At 37.9% G+C, this 23,042-nt stretch overlaps 1 protein-coding gene across 1 annotated transcript in view; it reads left to right on the top strand.

Annotated features, from left to right (window-relative positions):
* Positions 1-3,955: 3,955 nt before the first annotated feature.
* Positions 3,956-23,042, top strand: part of LOC136885403 (zinc finger protein 140) — a 63,076-nt gene continuing 43,989 nt past the window's right edge. Inside the window, exons 1-4 of the mRNA XM_068230331.1 lie at positions 3,956-4,047; positions 7,949-8,030; positions 15,365-15,490; positions 22,682-22,810. Of these exons, the coding sequence (XP_068086432.1) occupies positions 7,962-8,030; positions 15,365-15,490; positions 22,682-22,810 (324 nt within the window). The 5' untranslated portion in view covers positions 3,956-4,047; positions 7,949-7,961. The remainder of the gene's footprint in view (positions 4,048-7,948; positions 8,031-15,364; positions 15,491-22,681; positions 22,811-23,042) is intronic.

The following is a 23,042-nucleotide window of genomic DNA, read 5'->3' as shown; positions in this document are numbered from 1 at the left end:
GGGCGAGTTGGCCATACGGTTAGAGGCATGTGGCTGTGAGTTTGCATCCGGGAGATAGTGGGTTCGAATCCCACTGTCGGCAGCCCTGAAGATGGTTTTCTGTGGTTTCCCATTTTCACACCAGGCAAATGCTGGGGCTGTACCTTAATTAAGGCCACGGCTGCTTCCTTCCAACTCCTAGGCCTTTCCTATCCCATCATCTCCATAATACCTGTGTGTGTCGGTGCGACGTAAAGCCACTAGAAAAAAATTCTTAAATTCAAACCCTCATTATTATAGAAGTCTTCCTTGTGGACAGTCGAAATTTTCTTCTGAAGACGTGGAGCTAAGTTCTCTGTGAAACGTGAAGAGTTTCCTTGACACAACATAAGCCCAAAATCCCACGTCATGTCTACAAGTACAGACAATGAAACTATCAATGTTAATATAATTAGACTTTATTTAACTGGTATTGAACCTTCTTTTCCCCATCTTTGTTAGTAAAGTTGTAAAAGAAAGTGGTATTTTACTGTTGGGTAGCTACCATTTGCTCTTGATGTCCACATATCATTATGTAATAATACTCAAAAAATCATCATCAGCTAACTTGTTCTTTAGTGAAGATCTTTTTACCAAGAATATTTGTTTACGTATCTTTCTTCTTTCTTAATGTGTTTTCCGTCCAGGGTTGGTTTCTCCCACGGACTCAGTGAGGGATCCCACCTCCCAGTGTCCTGGAGCATGAGGATTTATGTCAGGGATACAACTGTTGAGAAGGACCAGTCCCTTGCTCAGGCAGCCTCACCTGCTATGCTGAACAGGGGCCTTGTGCAGGAATGGAAATAATGGAAGAGACAGACAAGGAAAAGGGAAGGAAGCAACCGTGGCCTTAAGTTAGGTACCATCCTGGCATTTGAGTGGAGGTGTAGTGGGAAAACCATGGAAAACCACTTCGAGGATGGCTGAGGTGGGAATTGAATCCTCCCTTCTACTCAGTTGTTCTCCCGAGGATAAGTGGAGATCCAATCCTTGTACAAAAATTTCAGATATCGTGGCAAAGCCCAGAATCGAACCCGGGCCTCCGGGGATTAAAGTATCTTTACTAGGTAATTTATGCTTTGGTTCTAGTAGACTCACAAACCTCTGAAATTTTTCATTCGCAACAATTCCAAATGGCTAAAAATCAGATGCAGTCATACATATTAACGCTTTATCAATCAATCAATACTGATCTGCATTTAGGGCAGTCACCCAGGTGGCAGATTCCCTATCTGTTTTAATCTTCAAAACTGTTAATTCACTCTCTTTTAACATACTTTGGTGCATTATCGTTGTTTTAGATGTTATTGTATAATGTTTTACGTAATCATTTTTCAGCATTTTGACCTATAATTTATAAGATTAGAATGTCTCTATTTGTATTATTTTTAAGATTGATATAGGCTGATGATGCCCGTAAGGAAGGTGAAACATGTACCTTTGACTTTTATGTATTATGTATAAAAAAAATTTGACCATATGAAATAGTGGATCATATTGTATTGTATTGAACAGGTGGACTTATAATATTGTAATAATATTTGAGACATACATACCACATAGTCGAGCAGCTCTTCTTTTTTCTCTCAATTCTTCCCAACCCAAACATTGCAACATTTCTGTAACGCTACTCTTTTGTCAGAAATCACCCAGAACAAATCGAGCTGCTTTTCTTTGGATTTTTTCCAGTTCCAGTTCTTGAATCAGGTAATCCTGGTGAGGGTCCCATACACTGGAACCATACTCTAGTTGGGGTCTTACCAGAGACTTATATGCCCTCTCCTTTACATCCTTACTACAACCCCTAAACACCCTCATAACCATGTGCAGAGATCTGTACCCTTTATTTACAATCCCATTTATGTGATTACCCCAATGAAGATCTTTCCTTATACTAACACCTAGATACTTACAATGATCCCCAAAAGGAACTTTCACCCCATCAACGCAGTAATTAAAACTGAGAGGACTTTTCCTATTTGTGAAACTCACAACCTGACTTTTAACCCCGTTTATCATCATACCATTGCCTGCTGTCCATCTCACAACATTTTCAAGGTCACGCTGCAGTTGCTCACAATCTTGTAACTTATTTATCACTCTAACATCATCCGCAAAAAGCCTTACCTCCGATTCCACTCCTTTACTCATATCATTTATATATATAAGAAAACATAAAGGTCCAATAATACTGCCTTGAGGAATTCCCCTCTTAATTATTACAGGGTCAGATAAAGCTTCACCTACCCTAATTCTCTGAGATCTATTTCCTAGAAATATATCAACCCATTCAGTCACTCTTTTGTCTAGTCCAATTGCACTCATTTTTGCCAGTAGTCTCCCATGATCCACCCTATCAAATGCTTTAGACAGGTCAATCGCGATACAGTCCATTTGACCTCCAGAATCCAAGATATCTGCTATATCTTGCTGGAATCCTACAAGTTGAGCTTCAGTGGAATAACCTTTCCTAAAACCGAATTGTCTTCTATCGAACCAGTTATTAATTTCGCAAACATGTCTACTGTAATATAATCAGAAAGAATGCCTTCCCAAAGCTTACATACAATGCATGTCAAACTTACTGGTCTGTAATTTTCAGCTTTATGTCTATCACCCTTTCCTTTATACACAGGGGCTACTATAGCAACTCTCCATTCATCTGGTATAGCTCCTCCGACCAAACAATAATCAAATAAGTACTTCAGATATGGTACTATATCCCAACCCATTGTCTTTAGTATATCCCCAGAAATCTGATCAATTCCAGCCGCTTTTCGAGTTTTCAACTTTTGTATCTTATTGTAAATGTCATTGTTATCATATGTAAATTTTATTACTTCTTTGGCCTTAGTCTCCTCCTCTATCTCGACATTTTCCTTGTAACCAACAATCTTTACATACTGCTGACTGAATACTTCTGCCTTTTGAAGATCCTCACATACACACTCCCCTTGTTCATTAATTATTCCTGGAATGTCCTTCTTGGAACCTGTTTCTGCCTTAAAATACCTATACATACCCTTCCATCTTTCACTAAAATTCGTATGACTGCCAATTATGCTTGCCATCATGTTATCCTTAGCTGCCTTCTTTGCTAAGATTCAATCTAGCTCATATTTCATTTTATTGGAATCTGCGTAATATTGTTGCGGACTAAAATACTTTTTAAGAGGAGAAGGTCACATTGAGTATTTAATATCTAATTGTGAGCTCTTTGATATGGTTCATTAGGTTAGAGGTACTGCAACAGGTTTTATATTGTTTTCCACATTCAACAATAGTTAACTTTTATCATCACTACGCCTAAAACACTTCCAAACGTTAGATACTGTATCTTCCTTTTGAGCATAATGTGAAATCCATGCTTTTAACGGGTATATTATTAATAAAACAGTAAGTAAATTTGTATCTTCGCCCTGAGGTAGTGTATCCCTTTTCAGCCCCCTCCCCAACCCAATTGAGGTTGTACCATTTTGACCACCTACCAGCACTCCTTTCATTCTTAAATTTGTGGCAATATCGCGAATCGAACCCGGGTCCACGAGGACGGTAGCTAATAGTGTTAACCGTTACGCTACAAAACAGTGAAACAGCTGTACAGTTCCTGTTAATGTGAAAAATAAACCAGTGGGGGGGGGGGGGGAAGAAATCCGTCGTTGTCTGTCCCCTCTGCCCATAATGGGTAATTGGCTGTTCATGTAAAATTATAGCAATTACACTATAGACGTGTATTTGATTATAGTATTATAGTGTTAGCACTATCGATACTTTTCCGCCTGTACTTCGTACTCTTTTGGTCACAACCTGTCGTCAATCTGTTATTGTTATGCCTGACAATAATTAACATTAACCGAAACGACCACGCAGAGATACTGCGAGTTGTGACTTTGTTAAAAGGAGTCGATGTGCAGTATTACGCTGTGTCAAGAAATACGCTGTGTTATTCTCTCCGTACGAACTCTTAGTGCCGTTGGGATTTCGATTTCTGTCTGTTCATAATAGTCTAGATTACAGACGTATCAAAAGGTATGTAACAGTACGAAGATTATGAATTAGTATTGATATTCCAGCAACCTTAACATGCCGTGTATAGAACAACTCAACATGTAGGAGATTACTGCAAGTTCTTTACGTTCAAAACTAGGATAATACGTTCGCTTTCGAGCTGGACGTTTTACTACCATTGATCATATGTTAATTTCGAGAACTTTCTTGTCATACGAGGAAGGAAAGCCGCTCAGTTCAACTTTTCACCTGTGTTCGTAAGTCATTTAAACCATGAATTTGTAACATTGGTGGAAATATGTCAAACGGTGTACTTCTTATAATTTAGTAAGAGGCTTTCTTTTCTTCACGTTGCGTAATGTCGAATAAATTGTCGTTGCATGTCCATGTCACGAGGAGTGGTGTTAAGCTCCAGGAATTACTGTAGTACTACTAGTAGTAGTAGTAGTAGTAGTAGTAGTAGTTAAGTAGCGAAAATCTTTGTACTATTATTGCCAGAGAAGTTACAAAATCCCTTTCTGTTCGGACTCGTAACGAAAACAAATACTGGCACTAATTAATATTAAGACTATGTAACACTGAATGTCTAGAAAAATAAATTCAATCTTAAAAACTACAATATCATCGAAGTGCAAAAACATCGAACAGGATTATGTTAGAACTATGTTAGGCAGTGATGTGAGGTTTAAGCGGCGGCTTTGAACTGGATTCCCATTTCATTATAAGGACTATTTTAAAGTATTAATGAATAATGCTTTTACGTGTGCATAAGTGGGCAATATACGGTATATTCTCACAAATGTTTTATATAACACCTATGTACGAAGGGCGTTCTGTATTGATTTACACTTTACTTTTTCTACCCAAATGAAATACATTACACATCAGTTGTTACGTCCACCTTCTCAACATAATCTCCTGGTAGGCCCCTAACTGTATGCACGTTTGCCATCAATGTGTCAGTCTCTCCAGACCTTCCTGAAACCCTACTTTCAGAGATCTGCATACCCATAGCTTGACACCTGTATCCAGCTCTGCAAAATCCACAAAACGGCGACCACGCAGAGGTTTCTTCACGTTCCCAAACAGGTGATAATTCCTGTCTGACATTTCTTGATCATGGCATTGCAAAAGTTATCTGCACACGTCCACACACCTCTGATTTTCGTCTGCAGACACAGTCTAGGCACCCACATGGATGATACTTTCCCCAACTGTAAGTGACCATGCATGATTCGCTGCAGGGTGTTTCAACTAATTCTCGTGGCTGCCTCCATTTCCGTAACTGTGATGCATTTGTTTCCTTGGATGGCCTGTTCGACCCAGGCAATGTTGGCTGGTGTTGACACTGTCACATTCCTTCCAGAACTGGTTCCCTTGTCCACGGATGTGCGCCCTGTTTTCCAACCTTCTACCCAGTTGTGAACTGTTTTCTGTGACGGCGCATGTTCTCCACAGACTGCCACAAGGGCCGACGATTTTCTGCAATGGTCATGCCTTCCTTCCTTAGGAACCAAGTCGTATAGCTCTGCTTTCCATGTTGTCTGCTCATACACTGACAGTGTTGTTATGAAATGGCTATGACAAGTGCACTTGTTTGCCCCTGTACGTGTGCTGCTACCAAACGGTGGAACAAGACACTAGTTAAACGTTACCACCTTCAAAAATGAAATGTGAAGCATATTCAGATGTGCAAAAAATAAAGTGTAAAACAATATAGTACGCCCCTCGTACACATGTACATAGGCCTAATCGTTTTGACAGTAGACCCACTATAACAACTCTTAAGATTGGGCTACTGGTATAAGTTCCCAGCAAGACATTTCAATATGACATTGAAGGATTATTCAGACGACAACAAAAGTAGATTGTATGCAACAATCAACACACCTGTTTTCTTCATATCATAATTAGCTATATGTAGCTGCTTGTATGTATCGGTAACACATTTGCTTTTTTTTTTTTTTTTTTTTACGTTGCATTGAGACAGATAGGTCTTATGCTGATTACCTAACAAAATTCATTAAAACTCGGCCATATACACCCAAAAGACATTTGGATACTCTGTCATCTAGTATGACTAGAGTGAAATAGAACATCAAAATTGACAAGTAGCCCAGCCAGATGGCATCAGATTAAATGTCTCCATACAGTAGGTGGTAAGGTAAGGGTGTATTCTGCCCGATGGCAGGTCCGAACCTCCGCAGAGGTTTGCCTGAACCCGAGTTTACGTACAGTAGGGTGGCATAGTAGGTGAGGCCATACAATAATAATAGTTATTATTATTATTACCATACCATTACTATTATTATTGGCTGTATATTAGCAAATTTTCACAAGCACTTATCACAAGATTCATGCTGAACATAGGAAGGCATTTAAAACTTGTGGACTAGAGACAATCCCAGTGGAAAAATTAAAAAGTACATTTGGCACCCCCACTCCTAGTTCCTCATTTCCCAGCCATGTTTTATAATATAAGCAATGTACTTTACAGATGTTGATATTTTCGAATCCATTACCTAAGATATGCAAAGCTTTGTTCATTTTCCTGTACTTTTGATGAAGCCAAGTTCGTTACAACTTACATTCCTGAACAGTCATTTTCAACAAGCTGGGCTTAGTAGCGCAGGTTACAGAGCACGGTCCTACTGATCTCCAGTTGGCGGGTTTGATCTTGGCTCAGGTTGCTCGATTATGTCAGCCTCATGTCAGTAGATTTCACGGAACTCCTGCGGGATAAAATTCTGATACCTTGGTACCTTCAAAAGCGGTATAAGCAGTGAGTGGGCAGTAGAACCAATATTATTATTTTCAGCAATGCAAATAGTAAAACCAAATGTTAATCATGAATGGCAAACACTTTTCTGATCAGTTACGACTGGCAGTACGAGAAATAATCCTGGTTTTGAAACACTGTCAGAAAGAAGGTCTGAAAACTAGTTTAGGCTTATGGTTTTCCTTATTTCCTGGCAGAGAACATGTTCTCGTTTTTACTAAAATTATACTCTTGTAGCCCTGGACTGAATAAAATTAATTTACCGTACTTGCCTTTCTTAAGCCATCGAGTCAGATTGTTGCTTCACATCCCCTTTGAATTTCATACCCACTAGATAGGTGTTACGCAGGTAGCACTAATTTGGTACTGTACTGGGAAATGATCAGAGATCTGGGCATGAGAATCTTCACTCAGGGGTGGACGGCCCTTATGGAGCAAGTACAGAGAGGCTTATGCAGAGCAAAATAATAGTTGGGCTTAAAACTTAATTTATTCATTACCATGAATTTATGGGCAATGTTTCCTATTATTCCTGCTCCTTTTGAAGAAATATTTGTTTCGTTGGTAAATTATTTAAACATTAAAGCAAGTTATTTTATGAAATTTTTGCAATGTTTCAATAAATAAAGTCATATTGATGTTTGCCTGAATTAATAACATGGTATCCGCAAAAGATTGTCTTTATCTTGATGTTTTGAATTTTTTTTAAAGTCGCCGTAAATAAATTGAAATGAGTGTCCTTCGCTTGAAGATCAATATGCATTGGTCATTAATAAAAAAACATTTTTCTTGTTTTGATTCCTGGCAAACCTAGCATGCCTTGTGGCGTAGTGTGACCCGTTAATACTGAAATATCCTTGGTCATTCTGTCAGAGACTTGGCAATTGATCGATTAAAACATGTTCTAATTCACTTTCACGAATTTTGAAGACTAGTCAAGTATTGCAAGCATTTTGACAAGTAAACTTGTGATGTTGTGAATATGACAAAATTTTAATCATGTTCAGCATCTTAAGAACAAACATTAATGGCTCCTCGAACAAGTGCAATTGTATTTTGAATAAGTAATATCTTCCTTCCTAACTTCTTGTCTTGATGATGAATACTTGTACTCCTTGTATTAACTGTGCTTTCTCTTTCTAGATTGCTGAAAATTATGGAGGAAACAATCTTTGTGAAATGTGAACCAGAGTGGCCAGCAGATACAGAGGAGGCCAACAGCTATGTAAGTGAAATTTTAATTTGTCTGTTGTGGTATAATGAGTTCAGTAACCCTTCTGAACTGCACATACAAAATTTTCTCTTGTGTAATTTACAACAGGATCAAAAACACTGTGTAACTATAATATGAATGGATGAAAACCATAACGGTATAAGTGACATTTTTTAAAAAATGAGTTAAGTGCAGGATGTAACTCCGGGAGGATGTATCCTTTCACCAGCAAAGAGATACAAGTGATAGCAGTAATATTCTGCGCTCTAGTGATGGGTGGTATAACTACAAATAGCATGCTTTATATGAAAGTTGAAGATATTTGAATGCCTTTTTCTCTGAATGACCAAAATGCTACTTATACCGTTATGGTTTTCATCCATTCATATGGAGAATACCATGTTCATTGTCTTTATCATTACTGAATAAAATTTCACCAACTGAATTTGCAACAAAATATCCAGTGTTTTCTCCCCTGTTATGGGCTGCTGAGTGGAGAGGCTGATGCTCTGCTAATATAGAACAATGGCTCTATTAATTAGACCCTCCCCTATGGGTAGGGACAGTAGCGTGCATCCACAGTATCCTCTGCCTGTCTTAAGAGGTAATTTGAAAGTAACCATAGAGGATCTCAATATGAGACCACTGGGTGAGTTTGGCCATTCGGTTAGGGCCGTGCAGCTGTGATCTTGTATCCAGGAGATAGTGGGTTCGAACCCGACTGTCGGCAGCCCTGAAGATGGTTTTCTGTTATTTTCCCATTTTTACACCAATCAAATGCTGGGGCTGTACCTTAATTATGGCCATGGCTGCTTCCTTCCCATTCCTAGGCGTTTCCTATCCCATCATCACCATAAGACCCATCTGTGTCGGTGTGATGTAAAGCAACTAGCAAAAATAAATACCATGAGACCGTGATTTGACAACGTTGCCGGTAGGTGAGTCTGATATTCCTTCTACTTACTCATGCCACTCTCCTTGCTTTCATTTTGTGTCCAACCTCCCTTGGTCAACTTTTTTCTCTTCTTTGTATGCAATAAATTTCATTGCTAGGCCCATATTGAAGGATATGACTTACTTTTACAAATTTTAATTTATTCTTCCATCTAAGCAATACATAGTTTATATCCTCAGATAGTACCAGTTTCGGCTGTTCATTGCAGCCATCCTCAGCTATTTACCATGAATTATTAGGGAACAGTATCATTAAAATCATGCCTTTGCTGGCAGGACCTAGTGTTACAGTGCACTATGTCTTCTGGTATGGGCTAAAGCAATTTTGTTACTTTCATTGACCTGTCTCTGTCTTATCCTTGGCTTTGACAATATGAAAGTGACTGAGGTATGAGCGATGCTAGTAATGCCATTCCTTCTGCAGCCAGTCCCTGCTATCAATGGTGTGAAAATGTTGCTTATAGGGTCGGTTGGTGCATAGATTTCAGTGGGCTCGACAGACTGATATGTAATAGCAACTTCTGGCTCGGTGAGGAAAGCAACGGGAAACTACCTCACTCCTCATTTCCCTAGTACGCCTCTTCAGTGATGCCTAGGCCATCTATGACAGCTGATGGCAGAGCAGTTGAGGATCCAACCAGCCTTAGGGCTGAAGACTGAACATACATACATCATTAAAATCAAATAGGGTTAAATCCCATAAGTTAAAATTATAAAATACAATACACATACATACCGTATACACATTTAAAAAGTTCAAACTTTTAACACTTAGAGTAATGGTCCTGACGATTTGTGTTCCAAAATGAGACTATAGTTGGTTACGGAATTCATGTAACTTGATATTTAAAGATAATTCAGTGTAACTGCATTCTCTTCTGACCCCAACTGTATTAGATTTACCTAGGAAATCTATTAATGTCATACCCTTCGTTGCCCTTCACTTTCTCTGCCGCCACCTTCATTCTTTGAAGGATTAGATCTCTTCCTTTTCTTCTTTTTCTGCTGCTTGTCACACACCTGTGCGCTTGCAGATTTCACTGCGTTGCACATGGAGATTTGGTCCTATTTTACAGCTGCATGCTCTTCCTGACTCCAACCCTATGTGGAGGAATTTAATCACTATAGCGTGTTTCTGTGGTTGTTGGTAGGGTGGTGTGTTGAAAAGAAGAATGTTGAGAAATACTTAAAATACACAGTCCCCAAGCCAGAAGAATTAATCAGACGCAGTCGAAATTTCGGACCTGGCCGGGTATTGAACCCGGGTCCCTCTGAATGGAAGACCTCCATGTTGACCATTCAGGCAAAGAATCTCTTCCTTTTTCCTTTTGATTAGTGTAAAGAGATGATGGTCCCCCACTTGTGCTTTGTTCTAAAACAACGATCATCACTGCCACCTGAAATAGTGGCCAACATACACATAAACTGAAAATGACCAAAGTTGTGACTGATTGGTGCCCTTTTAACAAATCACAATTCATGCAGTATATACTTGCTACATTTCTTGTCCTAGTAGAGCATTCTGTTCCCCCCCAACCTAGTTTGATGTAAACTAAGTTTTGTGGAGTAGACCAACTACTCTATGGCTGTGAACTCACTTTTGTGTATCAAAGCAACACACTCCTATGACAATACATACATAATAGATAGCTCTCTAAGGGCTAGGCATAATTACTCGCCATTTTGGTTCTTAGGCTACCTGCACTCCATTGGTAAAACAGGTGTCAGTCCAAACCTGACAAATCCATGTTTTGTACTGTTCTCTACACCAGCAAGCAAGTGCAAAGCTAGCATAATCTTCTCTTTTTAACTCCAATTTATCAAGTGTATGGCTTTTACACAGACAGCAGTTTAACAATAACAAAGTTGATAATTTACCTTTTTATATCTAACCTACATTTTCCCTGGATTTATACTATTACCAGCAAGATATTTACCATTATTATTTATACATAGGTGAGTGTGTCGCTGACTATCCACCACATTGCCATTGAATGAAATAAGGGCAGTCTGGTATTTTGCTGTTTAATGTGACAACACCTCATTTGGAGGGTCTGGAAGCATGGAAAGTTGGCATTACAAAGTTAGCCTGTTAATCACAGGCTTATCCTGCCATATATATCCGATATTCCAATATTGCTACAAAATTCAAGGCCTAAGATAAATGTCAGAATGATAAATTTAGTGCGATGTTGCAATCTCTCCTCATGGGGGCCTCGTACTATGAATGCTGTATTATGCAGACTTAGTACACTTTGGAATTCTGTAACAAATGAATGCATCACTTGATATGATAAATTATTCTTTTCTTTCCAAGTATAACACGTATGTGTGACATTGTGGCGAATACAAGTATAATTTGTGAATAACTGGGCGAGTTGGCTGTGCTGTTAATAATAATTATTTATAATAATCATATATGATAATAATATATATACAGTAGAACCCCGCTTAACCGAACTTCGCTTAACCAAAACTTGGCTTAACCAAAATGCTCTGGCAAAATTGTATTTTAATATTTTGTTTTTACCCTCTCGTTCTTAGCCGTCGATATTAGTAATTCTCTTGCTATACGTGCTGAGAGCTACTAGGCAAACCCTATTTTTTTATTATGACTTATGCCAGAATGCATGTGTAGCATAAAACAAAACAGTTTCTTGCCCTCTAGTTCATTCCATGATGCATTTCTTCTTGAACAAGCAGGAATTATTATTACTGTGTTATTATTATTATTATTATTATTATTATTATTATTATTATTATTATTATTACTGTATTATTCATCATCAATATTATGCAGACGACTCCAACTTCGACAATAGCAGTTCTGTGTTGCAGCAGATGATGGATTTAATGCACTGGAGGTGAGATTGATTTCGAATTTTTATTAAAATACAGTACCATACACTTTAATTACACTACTGTAATAACATAACTGTATACAGTATTCAGTACAGAAGTAACAAAAAATGTTTCATTATTTCAGATTGCTTTGCGCTTTGTTGAACAAAGCAATGAATTCACACCAGCTGATGTATTGTTGATTAAACGATGGTGTAATGTAGCTGCATGACAGCGCTGCACCAAGAAAATTCAGAAAAAAGTCACTGATTTTATACAATGAGTGACATTATGTGAATATTTTAATGTTAATATACAGTGTGCACCTTTGCTTAACAGAGTTTATGCTTTTTTTATTTTGACATTTAACTTTAGAAAATATTTGCCATGTGTCATCCGAAAAAAATGTGTCATCCGAAAAAAATGTGTCAACCGATAAACGGATAAATGGGTTCTACTGTAATCTGATATAATAATAATAATAATGAATGATAGAATAGAAAAGAGCCGACTAGGTTTGGGCACATAAAGCGAATGAGCGACCAAAGAATGCAAAAAAAAAAGTGATGGAAATGCAAATACAAGGAAGGAGAGGCTGTGGACGACCATGATTGAGATGGAAGGATACCATCCAATGCAGCATTATAGAAAAAAACCTGGACTGGGACACAGTGTTGGAGGAGGAGTGGTGGAAAGACCGAAGAAAGTGGAGAGGAACCATATTTGCCCCTACCCGGCTACAGCTGGATAAAGGGAAATGATGATGATGATGATGATGATGATGATGAATAATTTAATAGTTTGCATTGACTGTTAGTATAGTTTTGACTGAAATGTATTTGTTAACTCATAGTATTCTTACAATCAAGTGTTAAGATAAATTATTATGAGAATATCAGGATCCCGACAATCTGTGATTTTAGGGAAATGGATTTGTCTAAGGATGCCCACAAAAAGGGCAAAACGTTTCCCAATTGATTGTAATGTATAAATCTTAAGCATTCTTATGAATGTAATGCATTGAAAAGGTTGACCATATAATAAACTTGATTTGTTTTAACTTAATAGACCTATCTGTGTTGGTGCGACATAAAACAAATTTGTAATAACATAATAATTTGTGAGTAAGTATTGGTGAACATTTGAAATTTATAATATTTTGTCTTGAAAATTCACCAAGTTATACTAAAGTTTTCTTGAATTGACTTTCTAATGTATCTTTCATTTGTCCTTTTGCTGGGCGATGTCATGAAAATCTAGCAGCGCCTAGTAGTGGGAAGGAAACAGCCATGGTCTTAATTAAGGTACAGCCCCAGCATTTGCCTGGTATGAAAATGGGAAACCATCTGTCCCCACCTGCTATGGTTTTCAGGATTTTGTAGCATAGTGATTGCAGTGAAAGACTGGTTAAGAATGGCTTGAACTAGAGAAGGATTACAAGTAAGAGTAACTTTATTCTTGTTCTAGAACTCTTAGAAAAAAATCCAAGCAATTGGTATTCTGCAGCAGAGTTGTTACAGTAGCACACCATTATTTTTAAAAAAATAACACACACAAATATAACTCTCTTGTCCTTGCATGTACTAATGTAAGCGATGCATTTGAAGAGAAGCAGTTTGGAAAAACTGAAGTTTGATTGTATGACCTGTTACTCTGTACTATAAGAAGCAAAATAGAACTAACTATATAGACAAGCTACTTGTGGTCTCAACATGCAAGTTTCTAAGGACAGTAATATCAGGATTACAAACACATTCACATTGACGAAACGTGATATTGCAAACTCTCAAGAGCCAGAAGCCTATATGCAGAGCCAAAACAAATAGGTCTTTAAATTAGGGTGGTCATAATTTTTCAGACTATTTCCCTTATGAAGTATTTCATAAGTACTTAATCAAGCTTTTCTCACAAATATTATTATAAGTACTGATAATTTGTTCAAGCATACCACAAACAGACACAACAATAATGACTCAAAAGTATTCAAACAAGCCTAAAATATTGCTGGCAGAGTATAACAGAGCCTGCATGAAAGGTAAGAAAGAAGAAGTAGCCGAGCACCGCAGGCCGGAACCAAGTATGTCTACTGCTCCAGCCTAGCCTAGGAGGCAGATGCGCCCGAAGACACTCAAGAAGACGTATGCAAATCGATGAAGATTAGGTTCAAACCCATTCAAAGTCTGATATGCAGGGTTTGACTCTATAGCTCAGCAACTCTGCCTGATACATGTCAAATTGTCTTGCATAAAAGTATTGTATTTGCAACATACCATCACAGTACCTACAGTAGTGTATGTTTGAAAAATAAAAATAGCTTCCATGGATGCCTTGCGAATATCATTCTATGCTATCCTCTGTAGGGGCTGCTTGGCCGAGGCGGTAAAGGCGTGCTCGGTTTGCCCGGAAGGACGTGGGTTCGAATCCCCGCCAGGAAGTCGTAAAATTTAAGAAACGAGATTTCCACTTCCGGAGATGCATATGGCCCTGAGGTTCACTCAGCCTACACCAAAAATGAGTACCAGGTTAGTTCCTGGGGGCAAAGGCGGTCGGGCGTAGAGCTAACCACTCTACCCCATCACGTGCCGAGGTTAACAATGGTGGAAGCCTTTACCTTCCACTCCTCCAAGGGCCTTCATGGCCTGTACGGAGGTGACTTTGCTTTGCTTTGCTTTGCTATCCTCTGTGATCACTTCAGAAGGTTCCTCTTCACCCTGTAGACATATAATTTGGTGAGCTTTTTAGTATCCGGTTTATGTGAACTGACGGCTAATCACTCAATAAAAATTTCAGTCCCATTTTTACAAGACTTGGAAGTGTCCGCTTATATGTCAGAGATTGAAAGTCTACATTTATTTTAAAAACAAAATATTTTTAATGTGTCTGTATAATCTTCTCAGATCTTTTAATTTGTGTAATAGTTATGTCCATTCATTTAATATATTTTTTACTGGACAATTCACTTCATATTTACTGTACAGTTTCAATTTTTTTAAATAACTTTTTGAGTTTGCTGTTTAGCTTTCACTTCTGGAGTTGATTATTGCAAATGTTTCTATCTGGATTTTTTAAATAACTAGTAAAGTATAGTGTTTGCTAGTGCATGCAAAATAAAGTTGTTTGTAAAAAAAATATCATTGTACAATACTTGTGAAGCATACTATTATAATACACCATCTTGCCTATCTGTTTTAGTAACAGAAGATATCTCAATACTTCTGCACCACCACTGCTGAATTCTGTTGTTTTTGTCAGCTGTCTACTTAAGCTCTATAGTATGTAGCCTTCTGGGTATAGATAGTTGCCCCCAGATCCCTCCTTATTTGATTTTATCAAACACGATGCTATCTTCCTGAAAACAATTGTTTATTATTGCTCACCCTGGTGATGTACTGAAAATTCACCCAGATTTATATTTTGTTTTTTTCAGAATTTATAAGATTTACCCAGTTCATTTATCCCCATAAATCATTGTACTTTTCAGGGAATTAATTCCTGTGGTGATGATATCTGATTGGTATTTTCCTATGTTGTAAAGTATATTTCAATTTCAGGGTTTGGCTTTGAAAGCTGAACGTGATGACACAGGAGATATTAAAATAGAGCCAGAGGATATGGCTTCATTGCTTCCAAAAGTTGAAAGAGAATTATCACCTAGATGGTGTGAAGGTGACAGAAGGGTAAGATTTAATTTTTATACTCCAACAGAATATTATTATTGCTGATCTTTGGGTCATCAGTCCATTGACCGGTTTGATTCAGCTCTCCATACCGCCTTATCCTGTGCTTACCTTTTCATTTCTAAAGAAGTTTCATCCATGACTTTCTCGGTCATTCACATTTTTTTCAGCCATTGATATTATTGCCACTTTTCTAGTTTGTGAGATTCATCCGTAATAACATTTAGTCCATGTGAGTTCGCCCAGATCAATTGGAAATGTGAATTAAAATTCTGTTAAATTTCTGGCGATGTTGGACTTTTTACCATTGCAGCAAGTTGGTAGTGCATTTTGGCCATCAAGCCAATTACTCCTGCAACTTTTCTACAGACTGAATACTGGGTGAGTTGGCCATGCGGTTAGGGGCACGCAACTGTGATCTTGCATCCGGCAGATAGTGGATTCGAGCCCCACTGTTGGCAGCCCTGAAGGTAGTTTTCCATGTTTTCCCATTTTCACACCAGGCAAATGCTGGGGCTGTACCTTAATATAGACCAAAGCCACTTCCTTCCCACTCCTAGGCCCTTCCTATCCCATCGTCGCCATATGACCTATTTGTGTTGGTGCGACGTGAAACAAATTGTAAAAAAAATATGAATATGTTCATTCCATAAAAAATTCTTGTCTCTAATCAATCATAGAAATCTTGTAAATTTAACTCATATGTATAAAAATATTATGAACTGAAATACTATCAGGAAATGTAATTTTGTAATGTATTTTATGGAGGATGATGAAGACTGAGTTTTTTCTATATTTAACTAATGATTATTATGCATAGCTACTTATAGATGAGTTGAATATTATCTCTGATAAAAGCAATAATTTCTTATATGTTGTTTGCAGTGTAGAATATATTATTATCATCTGCAAAGATATTTTTCTTTATCTTACTGAGTGAATTGGCCGTGCTGTTAGGCCCGCGTAGGTGTGAGCTTCTATTAGGAGATAGTGGGTATGAAACCCACTGTTGGCAGTCCTGAAGGTAGTTTTCCATGGTTTCCCATTTTCACAACTGGCAAATGGGCTGTACCTTCATTAAGGCCAGGGCTGTTTCCTTCCAACTCCTAACCTTTTTTTATCCCATCTTGGCCATAAGATGTATTTTTGTCAGTGTGCTGTAAAGCAAATTGCAGAAAAAAGAAAAGAAAAAAAAGTATTTTTCCTGTAAGTTTTAAAAGAGAAAAAATATTGGGCCTAGGACTGAACCTTGAGGAACATCCCATATGACATTTAGTTGCTTACTTTCATATTCATTTACACTAACATACTATGTTCTGTTTTCCAAATAACTAGAGAACCATTCCAATGCAATACCACAGTTTCCATTGTTTTCTAATTTCTCCAATAATAATTCACTTTGTTGCAAGCTTTCTTTAGGTCAACAAAAAGTCTAGATGCAAATGTATCTGCATCTGAAGCTTGTTCCTGTACAGTTACAATGTTGACTACTCCATTTACTGTCGATGAGCCCTGTCTAAATCCCTATTGATTATCGTAGAATTTTTTAGTGTTCAACGTATAATGCTTCTTACACAGATTTCGATAATTTTTGCAATACGTGTTGTTATGGAGATTGGTCAATAGTTACTAGGTTTTGATTTTATCACCAGTCTTAAAAACTGGTATCACCCTAGCCAGTTTGCATAGATTAGGGAAAGCTCCTGTTGTAAAACAAAGGTCAATTGGACTATTGATAGTGTTTGTATACTTCATAAATCTATCACTTGTGAGACCATGTTTTGTAATGTTTTTCTTCTTCTCGAGAGTTTGGATTACATCTATGACTCCCTTAGGAGTTACTGCAGTAAAGAAGAATGAACTTGGTTTATGTTGAGTAATAGTGGACTTTTTTGGAGCTTAGAGTAATATTTCGCGAGGATATTTGTTGAGTGTACACTAATGAAATAATAATTTAACCCTACAATGCTAAGTTTGAATTGAAATAACTGCTTGAAAAATACTGCAAATGGCATCACATGGTGGAGAATGTGATGAGGCTGCCTTACTGCACTCAGACACAAGATATGGCTTGTGTTGGTGGACATGCTACGGAATGGCTGTGTAATGTTTTTTCCATGGTTGAGTCAGACAGTAGTTTTGTGCCCAAGTGTTATTTACTATTGAAGTGGAGTGTAGTTAGGAAGTGAATCTCGGTTTTAAAATAATCTGCATTATCTTTTGTGTTTTTGGAGTGATATGAACCATTTGAATTATATCTGCATTGTACATTGTCCTTTTTTGGTCATTATATGATTGTATCTTTTTTGCTACAGTATGCATTTATGTGCGCAACAAAGATTCTTGTGTACAATTCTGTTGTAGTTCCAACCTTACTCTACGGATCTGAATCCTGGACATGCTACAGTCGACACCTTAAGAAGCTGGAACAGTATCATCAACGTTGCTTGAGGAGAATACTGCAAATAACTTGGCAAGACAGGCGCACAAATATCAGCGTTCTTGAAGAGGCACACACCACCAGTATAGAATTGATGGTTTTAAGACGCCAGCTACGATGGACAGGCCACGTAGTTCGCATGCCCAATAATCGCATTCCCAAACAAGTGTTTTACTCTGAGCTATCAGTAGGTAAACGCTGTGTAGGCGGTCAGAGGAAGCGATTTAAAGATGTAATCAAGGCTAACTTGAAGAGATGTAACATTGATGTTGATAACTGGGAGAGCTTAGCGCTTGACCGTTCATCCTGGAGATCACTAGTCCACTATGGCACACAGTCTTTTGAAGAAAACCGCCGACGTACAGCGAATGACAAGAGACAACGTAGGAAAGAAAAAGAAGTGCTGAGAAGACATAGAAATAACATGACTGCTCCACCTGGGAGTACCTGTCATCACTGTGGCAAATTGTGTAACTCCCGCATTGGACTGTATAGTCACCTCCGAACACATAGATGAAGAGACATCCTACCTGGAAGACAAACCTACTTGATTACGAGTGTTTGCTATCATCATCTTATGTGCACATGGGAGAAATATGTTAGTTTCTATATTTCTGTGAGTAGAATATGGAAAATAATATTTTATAGCCCTGTGTTCTAAGTGTTCTGCTGAAATGGTTTAAATGCATGTTGTAAGCTACGGTTAATATGTCAGTTATGATCAGGAAGCGCAGAGTGATAATTCAACAAAGCTCCATTCTCTGCTTTAGCAAATTTGATGGAAAATTTTATTCTCTACATCAAAACTCCTTCAGGGAGTGAGGATGAGTTCTCTGACAACAGTAATGATGATTTGGATTTCCAATCCAGAATTATTGCCGGAGGACATTTTTTCAGTCAAGCATGAGAGTGATGAAGAGAAGAGTGGCGGGTGAAAGAAGTGTAATTCAGACAAATCATATTTCTCCATCTTTATCCCATCAAGCTGTGCCTTCTGTGTCAAATTGACATGCAGCGACAGTTCATACAAGGAAAAGACCTTTGTTATGGCGCAGAGGATCCTATCAGTTCTAATGCAAATAAACAGTTCAGTGGTAGTGATTCTCTTCCCTCTTCAGTGACTGACCTATGCACGTCATGTAAGTTCATTAGTTACTACTTTACAAATGATCCATTAACTGTAGAACTGCTGACCATCTTCCTGGAAGACTGCACTATTTCTTCGGGTGCGATCATCTTTCTGAGAGACGGTGTCTTTCTTCTACCATAGGTTAAAAATTTGACTCCAGATGGCTCTAATATAGATACCTGCTCAACACTGATAATTTTATCTTCAGTTTCAAAAATCTTTGAAAAACAAGTAAAGGTCTGGAGAAGTTTATTTAGCAGTAGAATTGAAGGTACTTTCATGTGGACCGAGCTTGATAGCTGCAGTCGCTTAAGTGCAGCCAGTATTCGGGAGATAGTAGGTTCGAAACCCACTGTCGGCAGCCCTGAAGATGGTTTTCCATGGTTTCCCATTTTCACATCAGGCAAATGCTGAGGCTGTACCTTAATTAAGGCCACGGCCACTTCCTTCCCACTCCTAGCCCCTTCCTGTCCCATCGTTGTCATAAGACCTATCTGTGTCGGTGCGACGTAAAGCCCCTAGCAAAAAAAGAAACAGAAATTATTCCTGAAAGTAGTGCAGGTGATATTATTGACAGTACATCAATATTTCAGTGAAGGGGTAAGCGTTAAATGGACTGACATAGAACGACATGAAAGTAATTATCCAGGTTAAGATGTACCATTTGCCGTTCATGACCCTGGGCCAATGCCTTCTGAATCGTAGCCCATTATCATCCTTGTATCACTGAAAACCTTCAATGTGTTAGGGCAATGTTAAACAAGTAGCAAAAAATTTTTATTTTATTTTCATAAGAAGTCACCTTCACAGAAGTGTCAACTATTACGGATTGTCCATAATTATTATGGATTTCACCTCACTATTATGGCATTATGGCCAAAGGGGAAATTATTACGGAAAAGTGTCATTATCACCAAAAAATCTAAGAAGGAAAGGAGAGAAGGAAGCATTACTGCTGAACCCTCCTCGTTTTAGTGTTTGACAGTTGGAAATGATACTCATTCTATCATTACTTTCTTTTGCTACCCGTGAGCATTGTAAATTTAATTGTGAATGAGGGAGCTCTACTTTGCTCTTTTCTAAGTAATGTTCTGAATAATTTTATATTTGCAACATTAAGTATACCTGACAGAAACTCTCCCATTAGAGTTATTAGTATTGATATGAAAAACCAGACCATTCAGACTGACATTAAGTACATCCACACTTATGGTTCAAAGGACAAAAATGTCATCACAGGGCAAAGATGCTTCAAAAGAAACCTACACTGAAAAGTAGCTGCTGGGTATGAAATAAACTACAAAGAATGTTTTATGACAGAACTAACTGGTAATGTGCAAATTGTATTGTGTTAATATGAAATACTTTATAATAGATTGCTGTCAGAAAGGGCAAAAGAGGTGTCATTAACGAGAAGGTAGTAGCATGCTTTTGATTTAACTTGAATATTTTCTGAAGGTGGGTATGGAGGAGATTACTGATAACCTACTTCAAAGATTGGCACCTCTACCTTCAGATTTCGTTTCTCATAGTGACTGCATTTCTCACCCTAATATATTCATTATGAATCACTGTATTCTCAGGATGGTTGTTTTTTGTGAAAAATATATATATTTTCTTATTATTCTGAAATATTCAGTCATTCAACCTGGATTCCTTTTATATCTGCTGCTTTTGTGTAGGACTGTAAATCAATAATACTATTTGATCCAACATGGTTTCTATTAGGCACATAAATAAGCATATGATGTAGGTAGATTTAGCAGCTGAAGGAGTTAGGATGAGAATTGTCTCAGTCTGTTCACCATGCAAGGCTGCAGATGAGGATGAAGTTGACAAGTTTTATGAAGCACTGTGTGACATCGTAGTTGGGATAGCATAGCACTAATGGGCAATTTTGATATCATCATCATCATCATTATTTCTTTGCTCCAGCAAGCCAGGTGCGGTTGTGTACGAGCCCCCTCCAGTTTGTCCTATCCATCCACAGATGCTGCTCATATATGTGACACCAGTTCACATCTCTAATTTCAAGATCCTGCAATATCTGTTTTCCCAAATATAATAAGGTCTTCCCCTTGGTCTCTTCCCAGGAACATTGTGGTCAAAGTATGTTCGAGGAGTCTTGCAAGGCTCCATTCTTTTCATGTGACCATACCATTGCAATCTCTTTACTTCTAGAGTCTCCAGCAAGCTTCTTTCCAATCCAAGCTGTTGCCGGATATCCACATTCCTTCTTTTCGATGTCAGTATTAAAAATAGAACTGAAGGAGGTGAGAAGGTGATGGGTAAATGTGGGAAAAATGCGGAAGTTCATAAGAACAGGAAGAGTTTACTGGACTTCTTTGCTAGTATGGAATTAGCAGTTACGAATACATTCCTGATGCATAAGCATATTCTGTGCTATACATGAGAAGACAGAGACACCAGATCCATAATAGAGTATACCATAAACAAGTTTGAATTCAGGAAATCTGTTAAGAATATGGGGTAATCCAGTGTTTTTTCAATGATACACTAATCTATAGTGAGCTAAGTATCTCAGACACTGAATGGGGAAAGAGAAATCTGTCTGCAATGGAATAAGGGTAGGGAAACTCTAGGACAGGAAATTGGGTGGAAGTACATACTTTAGTGATTAAAAGACTTCTTTCAATTAAAAAAAAATAGTTTTAAAGAGTCGTTATAAAATTGTCAAAAAATTTAATCTGTGCTATAGTTATGTCCATCTAATTTCATATATTTTACACGGGGCAGTTAACCAGCTTCATGTATATTGTACAGTTACAGTGATTCCTGTATTCTTGTTTTGTTTTTTTTTCTTTTTTAGTTTGATGTTAACATTGTTTGTTAGCTTTTATTTATGGAGCTGATTATTGAAAATATTTATATCTGAACTTTTTAAATAACCTGCAGAACATGGTGTTTTAAAGGGTATGCAAAATAGAATTGTTTGTAAAAAATTCACTGTGCAATACTTCTGAAGCATTCTGTTGTAATACACCATTCCCATAATGACAGAATATATTTCAACATCCATACTGCTACACTACCACTACTGAATTCTGTTGTTCTTGTCAGCTGTCTACTTAGGCTGTGCAATATGTAGCCTTCCGTGTAAACATAGCTGCCCCCAGATTGATCCTTACCGGGCGAGTTGGCCGTGCGCGTAGAGGTGCGCGGCTGTGAGCTTGCATCCGGGAGATAGCAGGTTCGAGTCCCACTATCGGCAGCCCTGAAAATGGTTTTCCGTGGTTTCACATTTTTCACTCCAGGCAAATGCTGGGGCTGTACCTTAATTAAGGCCATGGCCGCTTCCATCCAACTTCTAGGCCTTTCCTATCCCATTGTCGCCATAAGACCTATCTGTGTCGGTGCGACGTAAAGCCCCTAGCAAAAAAAAAAAAGAGAGATTGATCCTTACTCAATTTTATTATACATAACACTATCTATTCAAAAACAATTGTTTATTATTCTTGCCTTGGTGATGTGCTGAAGACTCACCCAAATGACATATGTTTTTGCTGGAAGTTGTAAGATTCACCCAATAGATTTGTACCCATAAATCATACTTTTCAGTGAATTCAGTGGTGATTATGATATCTGTATGTTTCAATTTCAGGGATTGCCTTTCGAAGTTGATCATGATTACACAGGAGATATTAAAATAAAGCAGGAGGATACGGCTACATTGCTCCCAAAAGTTGAAAGAGAATCATCACCTTCTGAATGGTGTGAGCATAACGGAAGGGTAAGATTTAAATTTTATACTGTAACATAAAATTTTGAGTATTTGTTATGGTTGTTTGTGTGATCAGTCCATTGACTGGTTTGACGCAGCTTATCCTGTGCTTAGCTTTTCATTTCCACGGTGTTTCATCCGCAACTTTCTCGGCCACTGCCATTTTTATGTCCAATGATATTTGCCCATTTTTTTAGTTTATGTCTGATTCGTCCATAATAATCTCTAGTCTGTGCATGTT

This window comes from Anabrus simplex, chromosome 14 (genome assembly GCF_040414725.1).
Source record: "Anabrus simplex isolate iqAnaSimp1 chromosome 14, ASM4041472v1, whole genome shotgun sequence".
Taxonomy (NCBI): Eukaryota; Metazoa; Arthropoda; class Insecta; order Orthoptera; family Tettigoniidae; genus Anabrus; species Anabrus simplex.
Note: the sequence above shows the minus strand (reverse complement) of the source record. Positions and strands in the feature narration are given on the sequence as shown.